Source organism: Oncorhynchus clarkii, chromosome 2 (assembly GCF_045791955.1).
Source record: "Oncorhynchus clarkii lewisi isolate Uvic-CL-2024 chromosome 2, UVic_Ocla_1.0, whole genome shotgun sequence".
NCBI lineage: Eukaryota > Metazoa > Chordata > Actinopteri > Salmoniformes > Salmonidae > Oncorhynchus > Oncorhynchus clarkii.
In genome coordinates, this window is record NC_092148.1 from 27,458,169 (window position 1) to 27,478,446 (window position 20,278).

The window sequence follows — 20,278 nt, forward strand, 5'->3', positions numbered from 1 at the left end:
TCCCAGTTGATATTTCTGAGTTAATCCCCCACTCCTCCTATTTTCTTTGGTTTCATTTCCAGTTGATGTACGCAGCAGTTGGTGCTGTTATGTTGAAATTTAGCAGATCCCCCCCCCCCCCCCCCATCTTGATGGCCTACTTTATCTCTCCTGCACTAAATTTAATTATGGTGCTCTCTCTCAGTGATTTTGTCTTCCTTATGTCAGGAATGAGAAATGGAAGAAGACATGGATTAAGAAAAACGGAAGCTAAAGAGTATCGATTTTCCAGAGACATGGTAGTTTAGATAACAAAATGCTAATACTGTGACATCCTCCATATTAGTTTAATTTTAGACTCCTGTCATTTTATTGAATTCCGAGCGTCCCTTTAAAAGCGACAGTTGAAGTGGCCTTTTCTGACAGTTACAGGTTCTAAATTTGCTTTAACCACCTTTTTGCATTAAAAAAAACACGCATTGTCAGGGGAAATAAATTTAAAAAGTTAAAAACAACTACGCAAATCAGCTTCAAAGTTACACACTGTGAGATGCATAATAATGTTAAGGTTTTGCCAAAGGTGTGCAGTCTTTTTGGTTAGGAAAGGCAGTTATGCTACTCTCATTGAACTGTTTAACGTGTCATATCTGTCCTTTGAAATCAAGGGGTATAATTCTTCAGTTTAAATGAATGGAAATCTTACAGACTGGGGCTTTAAGGTTCCTTATCTGAGAATGCCTTGTTATTTTAGGTTTTACTTAAAGCAGAGGAATTCTACATGTTTCAAATTAGAATCAACATACCTATACAGACCTTTCCTTTCTATTTCATTCCATCACTATCTTTAGCTCAAAGCTCTATCATTTTCTTATCATATATTTTCTGCTGATGTGAGAGCTTAGAGAATGGCCTTTGAAGTCTTTGTTATAACACTGTTCAATATTTGAACTGCTTATCTATCTCACCCACCCAAGATTTACATTGTAGTTCCATTTTTAGGTATAGATGACACAATTGGCTTTACTGTGGAAAAAAGAGTAGGGCCTAGGTCATTAATATTAGGCCTACTTTCCAGATATGAAAGACAGCCTAACTTCCACTTATTCACAGGCTGAGATGTAGATGGTTGCTAGATTGCTTACATTTAGAAAAGTATGTTTTTCCAAGTATCTATTTTATTTTATTCGGTTTTGATTCGGTTCTGTTCTGTTCTATTTCATTAAAATACATGTAATTTCTACTGCCAGTAAAAAGTGTGAAATCAATGAAGAAGTCAGAATTCTACAACTTGCTCGCACACTGTATTTCTACCACCATCTGACCTAACATTCTACCCAACATTCTACCCAAGCGCGCACAAAATATTGACGTCCATCACGTCTGGTGAGGGAATCCTTGTACTTGGTGATGTCAGACAGTGTTTGGGTCATTTGAAGGTTAGCGGCCGCCAAAAAGGTTCATGGAAAGTTCACCAGCATATATTAGGTAATTCAATCGGTCCCTGTGACATAACTAGTATGAAGTGGTTGTGTAGAGACAGCGTAACCCATTCGTCAATAAATGGGAGCTAAGAACTCCAAAACAAACGTTGTTATGTAAAATAGCCTACTATTCTGTTGTATCGGGTTTTCACAAGGACGGGCTATTTTGCTGTGCTCCCTGCGCGAGATGGACGCAAATATTTTTTGATAAATGCGTCGATGGAAATCTTCTCGCGCATACAGCTGTAGATATTTTTTTGCATCGACTCAAATTAATAAAATATAATTTTGGTCAATTACAAACTTTTAACAAAAATGTCCATCATACGCTTGACTGAGAGGGAAAACAGAATCCTACTCGGGTGTGCGAATTAAGGACAGTTGCATTCCATTGGTTCCATTTTTACATGTCATTAGATCCTGACGCATCTTGATAAGGACTCGGCCTTACGCCTATGTTATTAAAAAAACATGTTTGACTATATGGATTTTCTCGCAGTTGGTCCAGGAGAAACGCTGGACTTCTATACTGCAAGTCCTTGTATGCTCCAGGAACCATCTGTAACCGCATGCTTCACTGGACTAACAGAAACGGATTGGCAAATTCATCGGATCGCGCAATGTAGGTGAAGCTTTATTTTTATTTGGTCTATTTGAGGATGGAAGTAATTATCCCTCACTTGCCAACTGTTTTACTCTACACTAAATCGAAATATGTGTTGTGATCATGTTACACCAGGAAATACTGAACGTGGGACTTGACATGATACATCCAGTTGTATCTTCTTCTCACACCTTTGATGCACTGTTTATAATATAGCCTATTCCTTGCGTCAATTGTTCGTACATTGTAGCCTGAACTGTTCCCTGTGCAGTCCTGTGTCATTGCGTATTTAATCCAAAGACAATGTAAACATATTTATTTAGGTCATGTTGTATGCAGGCTACCATCTTTTTTTCAGAGGCTGTAGTTCGAAGGCATTTCTTCATATATCTTTCTGAATATGTCATTGATGTCATATATCTAGTTCAAATTAACTAAAATTATAATATGATTTCAGATATAGGGCTTACATCAAATTCAATATATAAGCCTGCACAGTAAAATCAAGCTTAAACTAAAAAATAACACACAACAGCATTTATGTAGGCCTACACATGAAAGTTTATGTTAAAGGCGCAATCTTCAATATTACTGTTTTTTATGGTAATTTCAGTTAATGATACCCATTGAATCTTGAAGAATAACTTACAAATGCCTAATGCATTTAGTACAGGTGTATTACACCACTATAACCCAAAATATAAGGTTTCTTTTTTTACTTTTACGTTTGTAAATAATGCCTTTGTAAACGATATATAGCTTCAAAATATGTTTCAAACTATAATGTTGATATAACTGTTAGTCCTTGCATCCATAGCTTCATTGATAATTGGACTGTGGTTACTTTTCTCCAGCCCGATCCCTCAGCTTTATAGCAAACCAAGTGACAGGGCTGCCATTTGGCTGAAAAGGGAATGACAGATTGTGTCTTTAAAGCTTTGGAATAGGGTCAATATTGTTGTTATTTTACATGTGCACATTGTTTGCTTTGTTGCAACTGTTGATTGCATTTATTTAATATTCGTAAGCCTACCTCCTAGTTTATGGAATGAATTCACCGTTGTGCAATCAATCAGTATACTTACTTGTTATCCTAAATCAATAATACATGGATTATTACTGTGAACCCATTGATAATGAATTGGCCATAAAATCTGCACTCTTATTTGACTCGACACACCTCTGTTGTCACCTACTACACTCACTGTTTCTCTTTATTCTATTCTTTGTTTAACTAGGCGTGTCAGTCAAGAACAAATTCTTATTTACAATGACGGCCTACCCCGGCCAAACCCGTACGACGCTGGGCCAATTCTGCCACACCCTATGGGACTCCTAATCACGGCCAGTTGTGATACAGCCTGGAGTCGAACCAGGGTCTGTAGTGACGCCTCTAGCACTGAGAAGCAGTGTCTTAGGCCGCTGCGCCACTCGGGAGCCCATTTCCTCAACTTGTTGTTGATATTTACAGATCAGATTAGGAAGTCAAATTCCATTCAGATACCTTTGGTTCCTCTATCTGATGGTTGATCTAGCTGTCTCTTCTGAGGTTTTCATTTAGCCTAACACCAGTGTGCTTCTGACAGTCAGTCTCAAGGGCTTCACAGGACATTATGTTCCTTATAAATTATATGCGATATCAAATGCGTATCGAAGGCAGCACCAAAGCCTGTTACAACATTAGACCTTCTCTGGCAGCGCTCAGTGTTTTGAGATGGAGGAGCATGTCGACCGAAGCCCAGCCAATGTGGTCAGTGGTCAGGACGGTCACTGGGGGTCACCGAGGGATCGTTGGACGGTCACCAACAGGAGGTCAGACGAGACCCAGACTGCTTGGCTTGTCTCCCTCACAGCATAGTAGTTGTTGGGAAACTCTGCAAGCAAAGCCTAATAATATATTGACCTTATTCATCACTTAGGCTATTCTATAAGCACATTAATGTTGTATGAGCCAGTGATGATATCCTAATAACTATAATTATTGTTACTGTTTACATGTTGAGTAGCCTACTCAGAACCACAGACATTTCCTCACCACAGATTGCCTTTACTTTCAGCATCTAGCCCCAAAAGTCCCCCAAAAGACCTCAGTTGAGAGTGTGACAGCATTGTGATAGTATTGTGATAGTATTGTGATAGCATTGTGATAGTATTGTGATAGCATTGTGATAGTATTGTGATAGCATTGTGATAGTATTGTGATAGCGTGCAGAGAAAGTGACTTTCCTTTGACATAGTGGAGGCAGATCGTGGCACGCATCTTAAAACCTTACTCTTTACCAGTTTCTCTCTTAAATATTGGTGAGCGCCTCCCTCCCCATTCCAAACCAAACGAGTCTAGCTTAATATTCCACTGCTTCATCCTCAGTCAGTTGATCTTGTGGCATCCTCCGTCATTGTTTTGCAGTGGAGAGAATACTTGCTAATGGGTGTGTTCTCTTGTTTGACCCTGCGAGGGTAGGTTCAACTGGAGGTCATGGGTTCAAGGGGATGGATATAAGCACTTTTCTATTTGTGTCCCCTCAATTTGGCTTTTTAAGTTATCTGTTACTGGCCCTGTGTGCTTTAACGGTGGAGGTGATACGAAGCCAGCCGGGATGCTTGCCCTGTGGCAGTGGAGGCGATAAGAAGCCAGCGGGGATGCTTGCCCTGTGGCAGTGGAGGCGATAAGAAGCCAGCGGGGATGCTTGCCCTGTGGCAGTGGAGGCGATAAGAAGCCAGCGGGGATGCTTTCCCTGTGGCAGTGGAGGCGATAAGAAGCCAGCGGGGATGCTTTCCCTGTGGCAGTGGAGGCGATAAGAAGCCAGCGGGGATGCTTGCCCTGTGGCAGTGGAGGCGATAAGAAGCCAGCGGGGATGCTTTCCCTGTGGCAGTGGAGGCGATAAGAAGCCAGTGGGGATGCTTGCCCTGTGGCAGTGGAGGCGATAAGAAGCCAGCGGGGATGCTTGCCCTGTGGCAGTGGAGGCGATAAGAAGCCAGCGGGGATGCTTGCCCTGTGGCAGTGGAGGCTCTCTATAAAACTGAAGAGATGTCTTAAGAGTGTCTGCTGTCGTCATTTTCCCACAAAGTATGGCATTGGAATAGTATGACTGTATCTTGCCTCTTCTTCACCCTTGCACTCTCTGTGAAAAGGACGACACAGCAATCTTAAAAGAATAGCGGAACATTATCTCAGTCAGATACGCCGATCAACACAAGGCCTCAACATGTCCTTGGGAACACAAGTGGACTTGGAACCACGGGCTGACATTAGATATGTTTTCAACTCATCTGCATTAATTTCGTGAGTCAATTTCCATAGAGATAATTCTACTGCTGAGTCACTCAGTACAATGTTTACTGGCCATAGAAAATTAGTACTTGTTCTCCGATGAAAGATGCCCAAGCACTTTTCTGTTTGGTAAAAAAAAAAAAAAAAAGATTGAATACTATGTTGCGTAGTCGCTTTGCAGAATGTTTACTGACCATAGAAATAACTATTGGTCCTCGAATAAAAGAGGAGGCCCAAAGACATAATCCAATATGTTTGACATTTCAACAGTTTTTAGGGATTTAATACTGTTTTACTTCAACACATTACTGTTTGAAGAACATGAAGCTACATAAATTTGTTGTATGACTGCATTTTCAGCAGCTGCAATTGGAATTTTCTCCTTCACCCAGCTTTGTCCGAATATTACTTTTCTCTCCTCCTTGTCTTCATGTTAGAGAATTTTGCGAATTAAAGTGACAGAAAAATGATGAAAACTCAGACACAGCTTATGATAGAAAGACGATAAGGAAAGGAGGCCATTTCAGAGTTTATACAGTGGCAGCCCTCATCTCACTCCCAACACTCAGTGCCTGTCTTTCTTCCCAGCGCCTCATCATCCCTCTCTCCCTCTCTTCCTTCCTCCCTCCCTCTCTCCCTCTCTCCCTTTATCCCTCCTGTGTGTCAGCAGCTGTGGAAACCCAGAGCTCCAGCTCAGAGGACCTGTTCGCCAGTCCTCTCTCACCTCCGCCCCCTCCTCGCACCTACAAACCCTGCTTCGTGTGCCAAGACAAGTCTTCAGGCTACCACTATGGCGTCAGTGCTTGTGAGGGCTGTAAGGTAAGGGGCCAGACTGATCATGCACATATCCCAAGAAACACATCTGACTGCTCAAATGATGTATAATTCCACCTTTTTTTCATTAGTGGTTTCAACGTGTTCACCATGTTCATTTCTACTTTGGAGTTCAATCCCAGATCTAATTACCTGTGATATGGATAATGGATATGTAAAGGAAGGAACTGCAACAAGCACCACACACACACACACACACACACACACACACACACACACACACACACACACACACACACACACACACACACACACAATTCCCACTATTCTCTGGGGTTCTTAAATGTCCCCCCCTCTACCACTCTTTGATGGTCTTTGGCAGTGAGCTATAGTGAGCAGGTGTAACACAATTGTTCATGAAAGTTAGGCCGATTGGCCCTCCGCTTTCGCTGAACGCTCGGGCAACAGAAGACTCCACAAAGAGAAGGTAAATAATTGATGGGCAGCACAGTGAACAAGACCAAGAGCGTGGAGGAGACCATGACTACAGATGACATTCTCTCCTCAGCGTCTTTCAGAGCAAGATGAAAGGCAATGGTCCTAATTATAGATTAAGTGTGAGATCACATCTGTGTTAGAGATGAGAAGTGGCGTTAGTTACAGAGTCGTCTCGCTGACTGTTTAGTGCAGAAAGTGAGCATGGAGCTCATCTCTCTCATCACCTTCACGAGCCTGCCCCTGGAGCAGCATGAAAGAGATTTGTCGATTGTTCGTCTTCTCAACCGTAGCAAGTCGAAAGTGGAACTGGCATACTTTAGAAATATCAGTTGGTGTCTGTTGATACACGTGTCGATCTGACCTGGCATATCTATTTAGATGTTCAAAAAAATATATATATATATTTTAACTGTAAAATAAATAAAGTGTATAGATGTATTTACATTTTTATTTAACCTTTATTTAACTTGGCAAGTCAGCTAAGAACAAATTCTTATTTACAATGACGGCCTACCAAAAGGCAAAAGGCCTCCTGCGGGGACGGGGGCCTGGGGTTACCCAGAAGTAACCCAAATTACAATATAACTATGTAACGTTACTCAACTTACTGTATTTAACCCTAAAGAGTAGACTCAAGACCACTAGGGACTGTTTGACTGCCGTGTTTACCCGGAGCAAACACGAGTATCACTAAAGGGCCTGAATCTTGGCCCTGATAAAACAGCTCATGTGTCGGGATCACACAGCACCAGTCAATACTATCGACTGACTATGGACAGGCGTCAGACACAACACGTGTGGTGTTACCCTGCTACACCCTACACTATTGATGTGTTTCACAACATGATTCCGGTTCCATTTGGCCTGTGTTTTTTTTCTTCCTCTAATTTCATTGTGATTGTGTGATAACAGTCATTCATTAGGTATGAGGTATTTTACAAGTAGTTTTTTTTCTTCTTTGCATATGGAAAACACATGTTGATGTTAAAGGGGTACTTGGGGATTTTGGCAATGAGGCCCTTTATCTACATCCCCAGAGTCAGATGAAATCGTGGATACCAAAATTCCCGAAGTGTCCCTTTAACGTCCTCATTTTAGAAGGATATATGTATTCAGAGGGTGATGTAATAACACTACCACCTCCAAAGTCATTCGAGCTCCTTTCAGACGTCTATAGAATGTTAACTGCTGGTAGCTGAAAGTACAAGGGAGATGTCTTCTCTATTGAAAACATATTATTATCCTTTCCGTTGGTGCCTCCCAGGGTTTCTTCCGTAGAAGTGTCCAGAAGAACATGGTTTACACGTGCCACCGGGACAGTAACTGCATCATCAATAAGATCACCAGGAACCGCTGTCAGTACTGCCGGCTACAGAAGTGCTTCGCCGCGGGCATGTCCAAGGAGTGTAAGTGTCAATAATATTTCAGAGTGTCTCCATTCAACCACTGAAGAGCAACATTTCTAAACAACGTCCAACTCCTCTGTGATATACGCCCAAACTGCAAAACACTGCTATGCAACATTCCCAAACTTTTTCATAAAACTCTTACCCAAAGCACTCAGTGCCTTCAGAAAGTGTTCACACCCCTTGACTTTTTCCATGTTTTGGTGTGTTACAAATTGGGATTAAAATTGATTGTGACAATATGTAACTTTTGGGCGAGCCGACCAAATTCACTTAGAAATATGGGTTCTAGATCTATCATTCCACTTGAAAGCAATTCTAAGAAGTGGTAGATCTGTTCTATGTGTGCTATTTCTATGCGTCCCGTTCTTAAGTTTTGTTTGTGTGTCTTTTACTTTGGGTTTTGTACACCAGCGTCAGACAGCTGAAAAAACAATATTTTGGGTTGTGGATAATATATTTCACAGCGGTTTAGATGGTTCAATGATTCTCTATGCTATACTATCTTATTTTGTCACATAAACTGAAATTAAGCGAACTATTAGAGTTTTAGCAACCAGGAAATGGAGTATCGATTTCTGCATAGTGCACCTTTAAATGTCACTTTTTGTCAACGATCTACACAAAATACAGTGAAATGTTGAAGTGGAAGAAAAATTATAGATATATTTTTTAACTTAATGGAAAATAAAACGCTTGTATATTTTGATTAGATAAGTATTCAACCCCCAGTGTCAATACATGTTAGAATCACCTTTGGCAGCGATTACGGAGTCTTTCTGGGTAATTTGACTTAAATTGGCTTGAAGATCTATGGCAAGACTTGAAAATGTCTGTCTGACAATGATCAACATCCAACTTGACAGAGCTTGAAGAATTGAAAAAAGAATGTGAAAATATTGCACAGTCCACGTTTGCAAAGCTCTTAGAGACTGTTTTGAAATATTTGTATTCTGTACAGGCTTCCTTCTTTTCACTCCGACATTTAGGTTAGTATTGTGGAGTAACTACAATGTTGTTGATCCATCCTCAGTTTTCTCCAAGCAGCGCCATTTAACTCTGTACCTGGTTTAAAATCCCCATAAGCCTCACGGTGAAATCCCTGAGCGCTTTCCTTCCTCTCCGTCAACTCCGTCAAGGACGCCTGTATCTTTGCAGTGACTGGGTGTATTGATTCATCCAAAGTGTAATGAATAACTTCACTATGCTCAAAGGGATGTTCAATGTCTGCTTCTTTTTTGTTTTTTTTACCCATCTACCAATAGGTGCCCTTTGCAAGGCATTGGAAAACCTCCCTGGTCTTTGTGGTTGAATCTGTACTTGAAATTCAGTGCTCGACTAAGGGACCTTACAGATAATTGTAATGTGTTGGGTAAAGAGATGGGGTAGTCATTCAAAAAATCATGTTAAACACCATTATTGCACACAGAGTTAGTTTTAACTCAACAAAATGTGGAAAATGTCAAAGGGTGTGTAACGTTTCTGAAGGCACTGTACCTAAAAACCTGTCTAATCATGTCAATGCTTCTGCTGTCCGAACGTTTTCCAAGAAAATGAATTCCACCTCCGCTGTCCAAACACATGACAGCACTTCAAACACCATTTCCCAGAAGGAGCACTGACCCAGATACAATCTCTGTTGTGGGTAGGGGGATGGTGTCATGGTGATGGATGCCTGCTATTCTGAATGTCATTCATCTCTTCTACCCAGCATGTCAGCATTACATAAATCTATCAGCACATGTATCAGCCTTGTGGCCATGTGGCTAGTATGTAACGGCTACTACTACCACTGCTGCTCCATCGTCTGCCGCTGTCACTGATTGGTGTGTGAATGCAGCCCAGAGTGAAGGGTTTACACAGTGATTGCAGGAAGTAGGGCAGACTAGAGTAGATTATCCATTGACTGCACAGATCCGTCCGAGGCGTGCGTCTGTCTGAGGAGACCAGGTGCATAAAGAGGTATCTCTCCCTGAGATCCGGCTCAGTAAAACGAGTGGCCTGTGTTCAAAACCAATGGTCGAAGTACGTTGACGTGATTTATAGATCAGTTGGAAGGCAACGTGATTATTTTTTTACATGACTTACACACTCATTGGTAAATGTGCACGGCTTGTTTAGAAAAATATGGCCATTTAACAGACTTTTTGCTGTTAACACCGACTATATATTCGGCAGGTGTTGCCCACAAGGGAAATCACACCAGAGGTATTGTGTTACAAGCGCCACGATCCAACCAACTTAGCTATTGCAACCAATTCAATTTCATTTTCATTTTCTTCTGGAGTTATCTCCGTTCATATTTCATCCTCTTTTCCCAGCTGTCAGGAATGACCGGAGCAAGAAGAAGGAGAAGAATGAGACTCCCAAGATGACCATCATCGAGACATATGAGCTGACAGCGGAACTGGGCGGTGTAGTGGAGAATATCTGTAGGGCTCATAGAGAGACATTCCCTTCCCTCTGCCAGTTGGGCAAATACACTACAGTGAGTAACAGCCACTGCCGGGTTGGCACCATAGACACAAATGACATGCGTCATGGATAGTGTTCCATTTAAGCCTGTCTCTGTTGACGCTCAGAAACACTATCCCTGTACCAAAGTCCATTCATCTAAATGAATCATACTGATTGTATTGTTGGGATAATACTCGGAACTAATTGCTCTCTCTCTCTCTCTCTCTCTCTCTCTATATATATATATATATATATATACAGTGGGGCAAAAAAAGTATTTAGTCAGCCACCAATTGTGCAAGTTCTACCACTTAAAAAGACGAGAGAGGCCTGTAATTTTCATCATAGGTACACTTCAACTATGACAGACAGAATGAGAAAGAAAAATCCAGAAAATCCCATTGTAGGATTTTTAATAAATTTATTTGCAAATTATGGTGGAAAATAAGTATTTGGTCACCTACAAACAAGCAAGATTTCTGGCTCTCACAGACCTGTAACTTCTTCTATAAGAGGCTCCTCCACTCGTTACCTGTATTAATGGCACCTGTTTGAACTTGTTATCAGTATAAAAGACACCTGTCCACAACCTCAAACAGTCACACTCCAAACTTCACTATGGCCAAGACCAAAGAGCTGTCAAAGGACACCAGAAACACAATTGTAGACCTGCACCAGGCTGGGAAGACTGAATCTGCAATAGGTAAGCAGCTTGGTTTGAAGAGATCAACTGTTGGAGCAATTATTAGGAAGTGGAAGACATACAAGACCACTGATAATCTCCCTCAATCTGGGGCTCCACGCAAGATCTCACCCCAAGAATGGTGAGCAAAAATCCCAGAACCACACGGGGGGACCTAGTGAATGACCTGCAGAGAGCTGGGACCAAAGTAACAAAGCCTACCATCAGTAACACACTACGCCGCCAGGGACTCAAATCCTGCAGTGCCAGACGTGTCCCCCTGCTTAAGCCAGTACATGTCCAGGCCTGTCTGAAGTTTTCTAGAGAGCATTTGGATGATCCAGAAGAAGATTGGGAGAATGTCATATGGTCAGATGAAACCAAAATATAACATTAAAAAAAAACTTGTCGTGTTTGGAGGACAAAGAATGCTGAGTTGCATCCAAAGAACACCATACCTACTGTGAAGCATGGGGGTGGAAACATCATGCTTTGGGGATGTTTTTCTGCAAAGGGACCAGGACGACTGATCCGTGTAAAGGAAAGAATGAATGGGGCCATGTATCGTGAGATTTTGAGTGAAAACCTCCTTCCATCAGCAAGGGCATTGAAGATGAAACGTGGCTGGGTCTTTCAGCATGACAATGATCCCAAACACACCGCCCGGGCAACGAAGGAGTGGCTTCGTAAGAAGCATTTCAAGTTCCTGGAGTGGCCTAGCCAGTCTCCAGATCTCAACCCCATAGAAAATCTTTGGAGGGAGTTGAAAGTCCGTATTGCCCAGCAACAGCCCCAAAACATCACTGCTCTAGAGGAGATCTGCATGGAGGAATGGGCCAAAATACCAGCAACAGTGTGTGAAAACCTTGTGAAGACTTACAGAAAACGTTTGACCTCTGTCATTGCCAACAAAGGGTATATAACAAAGTATTGAGATAAACTTTTGTTATTGACCAAATACTTATTTTCCACCATAATTTGCAAATAAATTCATTAAAAATCTTACAATGTGATTTTCTGGATTTTTTTCTCTCATTTTGTCTGTCATAGTTGAAGTGTACCTATGATGAAAATTACAGGCCTCTCTCATCTTTTTAAGTGGGAGAACTTGCACAATTGGTGGCTGACTAAATACTTTTTTGCCCCACTGTATATATATATATATATATATATATATACCTTTTTTTCTTCTTCTTTCTTTTCAATTCAATTTATTGGCATGGGAAACGTATGTGAAATAGACAACAAACAAAAGTGAAATAAACAATAAAAAATGAACAGTAAACATTACACTCACAAAAGTTCCAAAAGAATAAAGACATTTCAAATGTCATAATATGTCTATATACAGTGTTGTAATGATATGCAAACAGTTAAATGTACAAAAGGGAAAATAAATCAACGTAAATATAGGTTGTATTTACAAAGGTGTTTGTTCTATCCCTTTTCTTGTGGCAACAGGTCATACATCTTGCTGCTGTGATGGCACACGGTGGTATTTCAACCATCACATATGGGAGTTTATCAACATTTGATTTGTTTTTGATTTCTATGTGGGTCTGTGTAATCTGAGGTAAAAATGTGTCTCTAATATGGTCATACATTGGGCAGGAGGGTAGGAAGTGCAGCTCAGTTTCCACCTCATTTTGTGGGCAGTGTGCACTTAGCCTGTCTTCTCTTGAGAGCGAGGTCTGCCTTCGGCAGCCTTTCTCAATAGCAAGGCTATGCTCACTGAGTCCGTACATAGTCAAAAATTGCCTTCATTTTTTGTCAGTCACAGTGGTCAGGTATTCTGCCACTGTGCACGCTCTGTTTAGGGCCAAATAGCATTCTAGTTTGCACAGTTTTTTTTGTAAATTCTTTCCAATGTGTCAAGTAATTCTCTTTTTGTTTTCTCGTGATTTTCTCTCTTCATCCCATCCCTCTCTCTCTGCCCACCCCCTTCTCTCTCCCTCCCTTCCTCTATCTATCCCCCCTATTCTCTATCTCTCATCTCTCCTTTACCCTTCCCCTCCTCTCTCTGCCCCCCCTTCTCTCTCCTTCCCTCTATCTATCCCCCCTATTCTCTATCTCTCATCTCTCCTTTACCCTTCCCCTCCTCTCTCTGCCCCCCCTTCTCTCTCCCTCCCTCTATCTATCCCCCCTATTCTCTATCTCTCATCTCTCCTTTACCCCCCCTCACTCTCTCTGTAGAACTCAAGCTCAGACACTAGGATCCAGTTGGACCTGGGGCTGTGGGATAAGTTCAGTGAGCTGGCCACCAAATGTATCATCAAGGTTGTGGAGTTTGCCAAACGGGTTCCTGGCTTCACCGGCCTGACTATAACTGACCAGATCACCCTCCTCAAAGCGGCCTGTCTGGACATTCTGGTGAGCGGTGTGTGTGTGTGTGTACTGTACGTTTGTGTGTATATACTGTATGCGTGAGGGGATATATATGTGTGTGTACGTCCACATCTCCAAAGCACATCTCGCACCTCATCAACTGGGCTGTGTGGTGTTAGAAGGGTTCAGCCACAGTGTGCTGTTTGGTGCAGACACTATGGATCTGCTGTTCCATTGTCTCAGCATACGTTTATGCTGAAGACAGACACAGTGGTGGTGGGTTCAGACAGAGTGTTACCGCTGAAGGCATGTTTTATTCTCTTTCATCTCCCGATATCTTCTGGTTTTCATTGTCAACTCTGTGCACCATCAAAGGTTGGTAGATTCTCACTAGCTGCACCATGGTGATTCACTCATGGCTTTATTTTCTCGATGGGAACTCTTTAATCTGAAATCAAAGCGTTATCATGTTTATTTTACATTACTGAGGTGGTTTCTAATGAGGCGTGCAGGGATAATTACTGTGCAGATTGATCTCTATCTCTCTCTACCTGATCCCTCTATCTGTATCTCTCTCAACCTGATCTGTCTATCTCTTTCTCTATCTCACTCTACCTGATCCCTCTCTCTTTCTATATCTCTCTCTCCCTGATCTTTCTCTCTATCTCTCTCTACCTGATCCCTCTATCTCTCTCTCTACCTGATCCCTCTCTCTATCTCTCTCTCTCTACCTGATCCCTCTATCTCTATCTCTCGACCTGATCTGTCTATCTCTATCTCTCTCGACCTGATCTGTCTATCTCTTTCTCTATCTCTCTCAACCTGATCTGTCTATCTCTTTCTCTATCTCTCTTGTCGTGTCTTTGGCTATGCCGGATTAAGTAATATGACATGCTATTCTATAAATTAATTTCTCCGTAATTACTATTACCTGATTGAGCTAATCATGTAAATGTAATTAACTAGAGAGCCGGGCACCACAAAATAATATTTATAGAGCTGTTATCTTCCGAATAAACTCTTAAAAACCTAGTAATATTTTACATCAATTCAGTCTCATCTGAAAGTTGTAAATTCTTGGTTATCTGCACGAAGCCTGGCTCACAAGTTGAATCAGCAATACAAAATTGGGTTTCATTATTTATTCACTAAATACCTAACTAATCACACAGAATTACATATACACATAATTAAATCATAACTTGATTACAAATTACGTCATAAAGGAAAACGTCCCTAGCGGGCGGAACAGATATGACAGCTTGTTACACAAAAGAAAAGTGGCTGGGTTTGAGTGAAAGAGTGGGAAGACTGAGGAACAAAGGGAAAAAGCTGTGCTATCGTAAATACAGTGTCTTATGCATTCTAAATTACCGCCCATTTGGAAAAGGAAAATGCAATAAATATTTACTCTGAGCTGCGCTTCGGTAGGTTGGTGGTAGATGGAAGGCCGTGTTGCCAAACCGAGTCCTTTGAAGAATGTCTCTGGTTGTCAATTATATACATTGTAGTAATGTCGTTGGGTGATAGACGGGATACTCTGTCTGTTCCTTCCTAACCCTCGTTGCATCTGCTGTTGCTAACTCAACGGCTAGGAGGTATCACTTCGGTAGTGAATAAGAGTTCAAAGTTCATACCATTCGCAACCAAAGCTCACGCTGATGTTGGCTTTGTTCTGTAGTTATTATCTGAACCATTCTGACATAGGACTGTCGTCCTACATCCTCGGAACAGTAAGTTATATTGACGTCAAGGGCTTATATAGGAAGGGAGAGGAGGACGTGTTTGAAAAGTTTTATAGCCCATGTCCCTTCACAGGGGCGGGGCCACTGATTGAGCAGCCCTATCTTATGAAAACCCAAATCTCTCATTTTAGAAGCTAACATCACATTTCATCCCATCACAAATAATTTCATATTCAAACATTTAAATTGAACAACAATTCCATGTGAATCTGATAACTCTGATGTGTAGACTTTCCACTGTAGAGTTTATGTCATCTGATCATTGATGAGAATGTCTCAGATGACAACCGAACTGACATCATATTCATTAAGTACCACCGCATATGGTAATCCATTGGTCGGATTACCAGAATATAGTTCATTTCCCCTCACCTTCTGATGTTCCCAGAATCACTATGTTAACCAAGGGTTTTGCAAATGTAACCTCAGTAGGGTAGAGAGAGGAAAAAGGGGGGAAGAGGTATTTATGACTGTCATAAACCTACCCCCCAGGCCAACGTCATGACACTCTCTACCTGATCTGTCTTTCTCTATCTCTCTCGACCTGATCTGTCTATCTCTTTCTCTCTCGACCTGATCCCTCTATCTCTTTATCTCTCTCTCGACCGGATCCCTCTATGTCTTTCTCTATCTCTCTCTCGACCTGATCTGTCTCTCTTTCTCTATCTCTCTCTACCCGATCCCTCTATGTCTTTCTCTCTCTCTCGACCTGATCTGTCTCTCTCTTTCTCTAGCTCTCTCTACCTGATCCCTTTATCTCTTTCTCTATCTCTCTCTACCGTATCCCTCTTTCTCTATTTCTCTCTCGACCTGCTGTCTCTCTTTCTCTATCTCTCTCGATCTGATCTGTCTATCTCTATCTCTTTCAACCTGATCTGTCTATCTCTTTCTCTCTCTCTCTCTCTCTCTCTCTCTCTTGACCTGATCCCTCTCTCTTTCTCAATCTCTCTCAACCTGATCTCTCTCTCTCTATTTTTTCTTATGCAGACTCCATATACAGTGCCTTGCGAAAGTATTCGGCCCCCTTGAACTTTGCAACCTTTTGCCACATTTCAGGCTTCAAACATAAAGATATAAAACTGTATTTTTTTGTGAAGAATCAACAACAAGTGAGACACAATCATGAAGTGGAACGACATTTATTGGATATTTCAAACTTTTTTAACAAATCAAAAACTGAAAAATTGGGCGTGCAAAATTATTCAGCCCCTTTACTTTCAGTGCAGCAAACTCTCTCCAGAAGTTCAGTGAGGATCTCTGAAGGATGCAATGTTGACCTAAATGACTAATGATGATAAATACAATCCACCTGTGTGTAATCAAGTCTCCGTATAAATGCACCTGCACTGTGATAGTCTCAGAGGTCCGTTAAAAGTGCAGAGAGCATCATGAAGAACAAGGAACACACCAGGCAGAAGAAGTTTAAAGCCGGATTTGGATACAAAAAGATTTCCCAAGCTTTAAACATCCCAAGGAGCACTGTGCAAGCGATAATATTGAAATGGAAGGAGTATCAGACCACTGCAAATCTACCAAGACCTGGCCGTCCCTCTAAACTTTCAGCTCATACAAGGAGAAGACTGATCAGAGATGCAGCCAAGAGGCCCATGATCACTCTGGATGAACTGCAGAGATCTACAGCTGAGGTGGGAGACTCTGTCCATAGGACAACAATTAGTCGTATATTGCACAAATCTGGCCTTTATGGAAGAGTGGCAAGAAGAAAGCCATTTCTTAAAGATATCCATAAAAAGTGTTGTTTAAAGTTTGCCACAAGCCACCTGGGAGACACACCAAACATGTGGAAGAAGGTGCTCTGGTCAGATGAAACCAAAATTGAACTTTTTGGCAACAATGCAAAACGTTATGTTTGGCGTAAAAGCAACACAGCTCATCACCCTGAACACACCATCCCCACTGTCAAACATGGTGGTGTCAGCATCATGGTTTGGGCCTGCTTTTCTTCAGCAGGGACAGGGAAGATGGTTAAAATTGATGGGAAGATGGATGGAGCCAAATACAGGACCATTCTGGAAGAAAACCTGATGGAGTCTGCAAAAGACCTGAGACTGGGACGGAGATTTGTCTTCCAACAAGACAATGATCCAAAACATAAAGCAAAATCTACAATGGAATGGTTCAAAAATAAACATATCCAGGTGTTAGAATGGCCAAGTCAAAGTCCAGACCTGAATCCAATCGAGAATCTGTGGAAAGAACTGAAAACTGCTGTTCACAAATGCTCTCCATCCAACCTCACTGAGCTCGAGCTGTTTTGCAAGGAGGAATGGGAAAAGATTTCAGTCTCTCGATGTGCAAAACTGATAGAGACATACCCCAAGCGACTTACAGCTGTAATCGCAGCAAAAGGTGGCGCTACAAAGTATTAACTTAAGGGGGCTGAATAATTTTGCACGCCCAATTTTTCAGTTTTTGATTTGTTAAAAAAGTTTGAAATATCCAATAAATGTCGTTCCACTTCATGATTGTGTCCCACTTGTTGTTGATTCTTCACAAAAAAATACAGTTTTATATCTTTATGTTTGAAGCCTGAAATGTGGCAAAAGGTCGCAAAGTTCAAGGGGGCCGAATACTTTCGCAAGGCACTGTAGGTATGTGTTTTACCCCTATACTTCCCTCTCTCTCTCTCTCGCTCTCTTTTTCTCTTTGCCTGAACTGTCTTTCATGTCTTTTAGTATTTTAATTTCCATCCCCCTCTTCTTGAACATGCATCTCACCATTACCCTTTTCTATACCGAGTATACTGTCCCTTTCTATTCTTTCTGTACTCCCCCTCATGTCCCCTCTGTCTCCTGTAGATTCTGCGGATCTGTACGAGGTACACTCCTGACCAGGACACTATGACCTTCTCAGACGGGCTGACCTTGACCCGTACACAGATCCACAACGCTGGCTTTGGCCCGCTCACAGACCAGGTGTTCACCTTCGCCGGCCAGCTGCTGCCCTTGGAGATGGATGACACAGAAAGTGGCCTACTCAGCGCCATCTGCCTGGTGTCTGGAGGTACTGCAACTAGCCATAGCTGCAGTACAGGCAGAAAGTTCACGTTCCATATAAAACAATCTTTTTTGTTGTTTTATGAATGAGTGTACTTTTAGTATTTACTCCAATAAATGAACCGCATTGTCGTTTTTGTGTATCGATACATATAGGCCACGTAGAGTAGTCACACAAACAAAATAGATGAGCTGAATTAGCAGATGAATGATGTGTCGGTGTCACACGAACAATGTTTCTCCTGTGTCAGACCGCCAGGACCTGGAGGAGCCGTCTAAGGTGGAGGTCCTGCAAGAGCCCTTACTGGAGGCCTTGAAGATCTACTCCCGTAAACGCCGGCCCAGCATGCCCCTTATGTTCCCCAAGGTCCTCATGAAGATAACCGACCTGCGCAGCATCAGCGCCAAAGGTTAGAGGTCAACTCCCTATTGGCCATGACACTTACTTTGGCCTGAACTTACAAACTTCTTGGCTTGGCTTCATGACTGTTATAACCAGGTGTTATGGCGTACTGTGATTTTACAACACCAGTGAACATCCAACCACATCCAAGGCTAATTTAAGGATGTAGAGTAAAGAGAAAAGTAGAAAATTGGGTGACCTGTGGAGGTCAGTGTGGGCAACAAGTATAGTCAGTGTAAAAACCCTTTCAGACATGCTGGGTGGAGGTGGGATAAATAGGAAAAAGAAAGGAAATCTGCCTCTGATGGGAGTGATATGGTTAAGCGATATAGTTAAGAGACACTTCGAACACTCTATAAAGTGTCATTGACATTTTCCCTTCTAATTACACAGGAGCTGAGCGCGTGGTGACGTTGAAGATGGAGATCCCAGGTTCCATGCCTCCTCTTATCCAGGAGATGCTGGAGGAGATGGAGAACCTGCAGAAGCAGTCAGAGGAGGAGCAGAGAGCAGACAAGAACATCACACCCACACACACACACACACCATGTCCACACAGTACATAGACACTGGCCTGTTTGCTTGAAAACCTTACGAGAAAGAAAATATCTCCAATGGGATGTCCCGGAAAGGAAATGATGAGGGGGGTCAAACGTGAACAATACCAGTGAAAACAGTGTATTCAGAGTTGAATATATAAAGGGAATTGTAAATAGAATCATGCTGCAGTACTTAGTTGTGATGTACATACAGAGAGAAAAAGAGAATACTCATAACTGGATGTGACTGGAGATATAACAGGACTAGCCTGTGTGTTGGTCAGTATCATAAGGTGTCTAGAAGATGGTTTGAATACATACAGTGCATTGCAGTACTAGAGAGTAGCTTAACGTATTAACCTCACACAGAGCCTTTCTATACGGACGGGAGTGGGATTCGCGTGAATTGTGACTAGACATTCCATTGTGGTGCGACACAGGGGCAAGGGCATGACAATGCATTTTTCAGAGGTCATTACTAGATGTGTGTGTGTGTGGGTCACAAATGTACGAGAGATTTTAAAACAGGTTTCCTATTCTAAAGTATGGGGCTTCACGTTTCCATTATTTCAAGTCTTGCATGATTGGCTTTGTTAAGTAAGTGCTATTACTCTCACCATGGTAACATGTATTCTACATACCGTTGTATGGTTATGTTTATCTCTATGGCGAATGACATGGTGCTTTTTTTGTGATATTGATTATGATCATATTTCAGATAGTTATTGGTCTATTAAAGTCTTGAAACTATATATACCCTGGGTGTGTCCGACTCATTTAAACAAAAACAAAAAAAGATTTACACGATCCAGTGCTCCATACAAAGGTTGATACTGCCCCCCTGTGGTCTATGTTGAGAATTACACTCATTGCCTCAGTGGAAAAAATACTGTATAAACACAATAATATGAAAGATTCAAGAGTGGCGCAACAGCTTCAGCGTGTAAATCAGCTAGAAAGATGTGTCGGCATCGAGTAATTGTCTCTGGCCCCCTCCCAGTTAGGGGGAGTGATAAGCTCTACAGCAGAGTCTCACAACTCAATTGCTGATTGAAAACTTTTCTGCCCCTCCCAAAAGATAGCATTTGTAGATAATT

General features: G+C 41.8%; 1 protein-coding gene across 1 annotated transcript; it reads left to right on the forward strand.

Moving 5' to 3' along the window:
* Positions 1-1,568: 1,568 nt before the first annotated feature.
* LOC139380633 (retinoic acid receptor beta-like) lies at positions 1,569-19,838 on the forward strand. The gene is made up of 8 exons (XM_071123526.1): positions 1,569-2,082; positions 6,006-6,154; positions 7,872-8,013; positions 10,335-10,501; positions 13,346-13,522; positions 18,042-18,246; positions 18,491-18,649; positions 19,036-19,838. The coding sequence occupies exons 1-8, from the start codon at positions 1,932-1,934 to the stop codon at positions 19,206-19,208; spliced, it is 1,323 nt and encodes a 440-aa protein (XP_070979627.1). The 5' UTR covers positions 1,569-1,931; the 3' UTR covers positions 19,209-19,838.
* Positions 19,839-20,278: the final 440 nt, after the last annotated feature.

Coding starts and splice junctions, on each gene's coding strand:
- LOC139380633 (XM_071123526.1), top strand. CDS start 1,932: ATGTTTGACTATATGGATTTTCTCGCAGTTGGTCCAGGAGAAACGCTG. Junction 2,083..6,005: donor AATTCATCGGATCGCGCAAT/GTAGGTGAAGCT, acceptor GTGTGTCAGCAG/CTGTGGAAACCCAGAGCTCC. Junction 18,650..19,035: donor GCGCAGCATCAGCGCCAAAG/GTTAGAGGTCAA, acceptor CTAATTACACAG/GAGCTGAGCGCGTGGTGACG.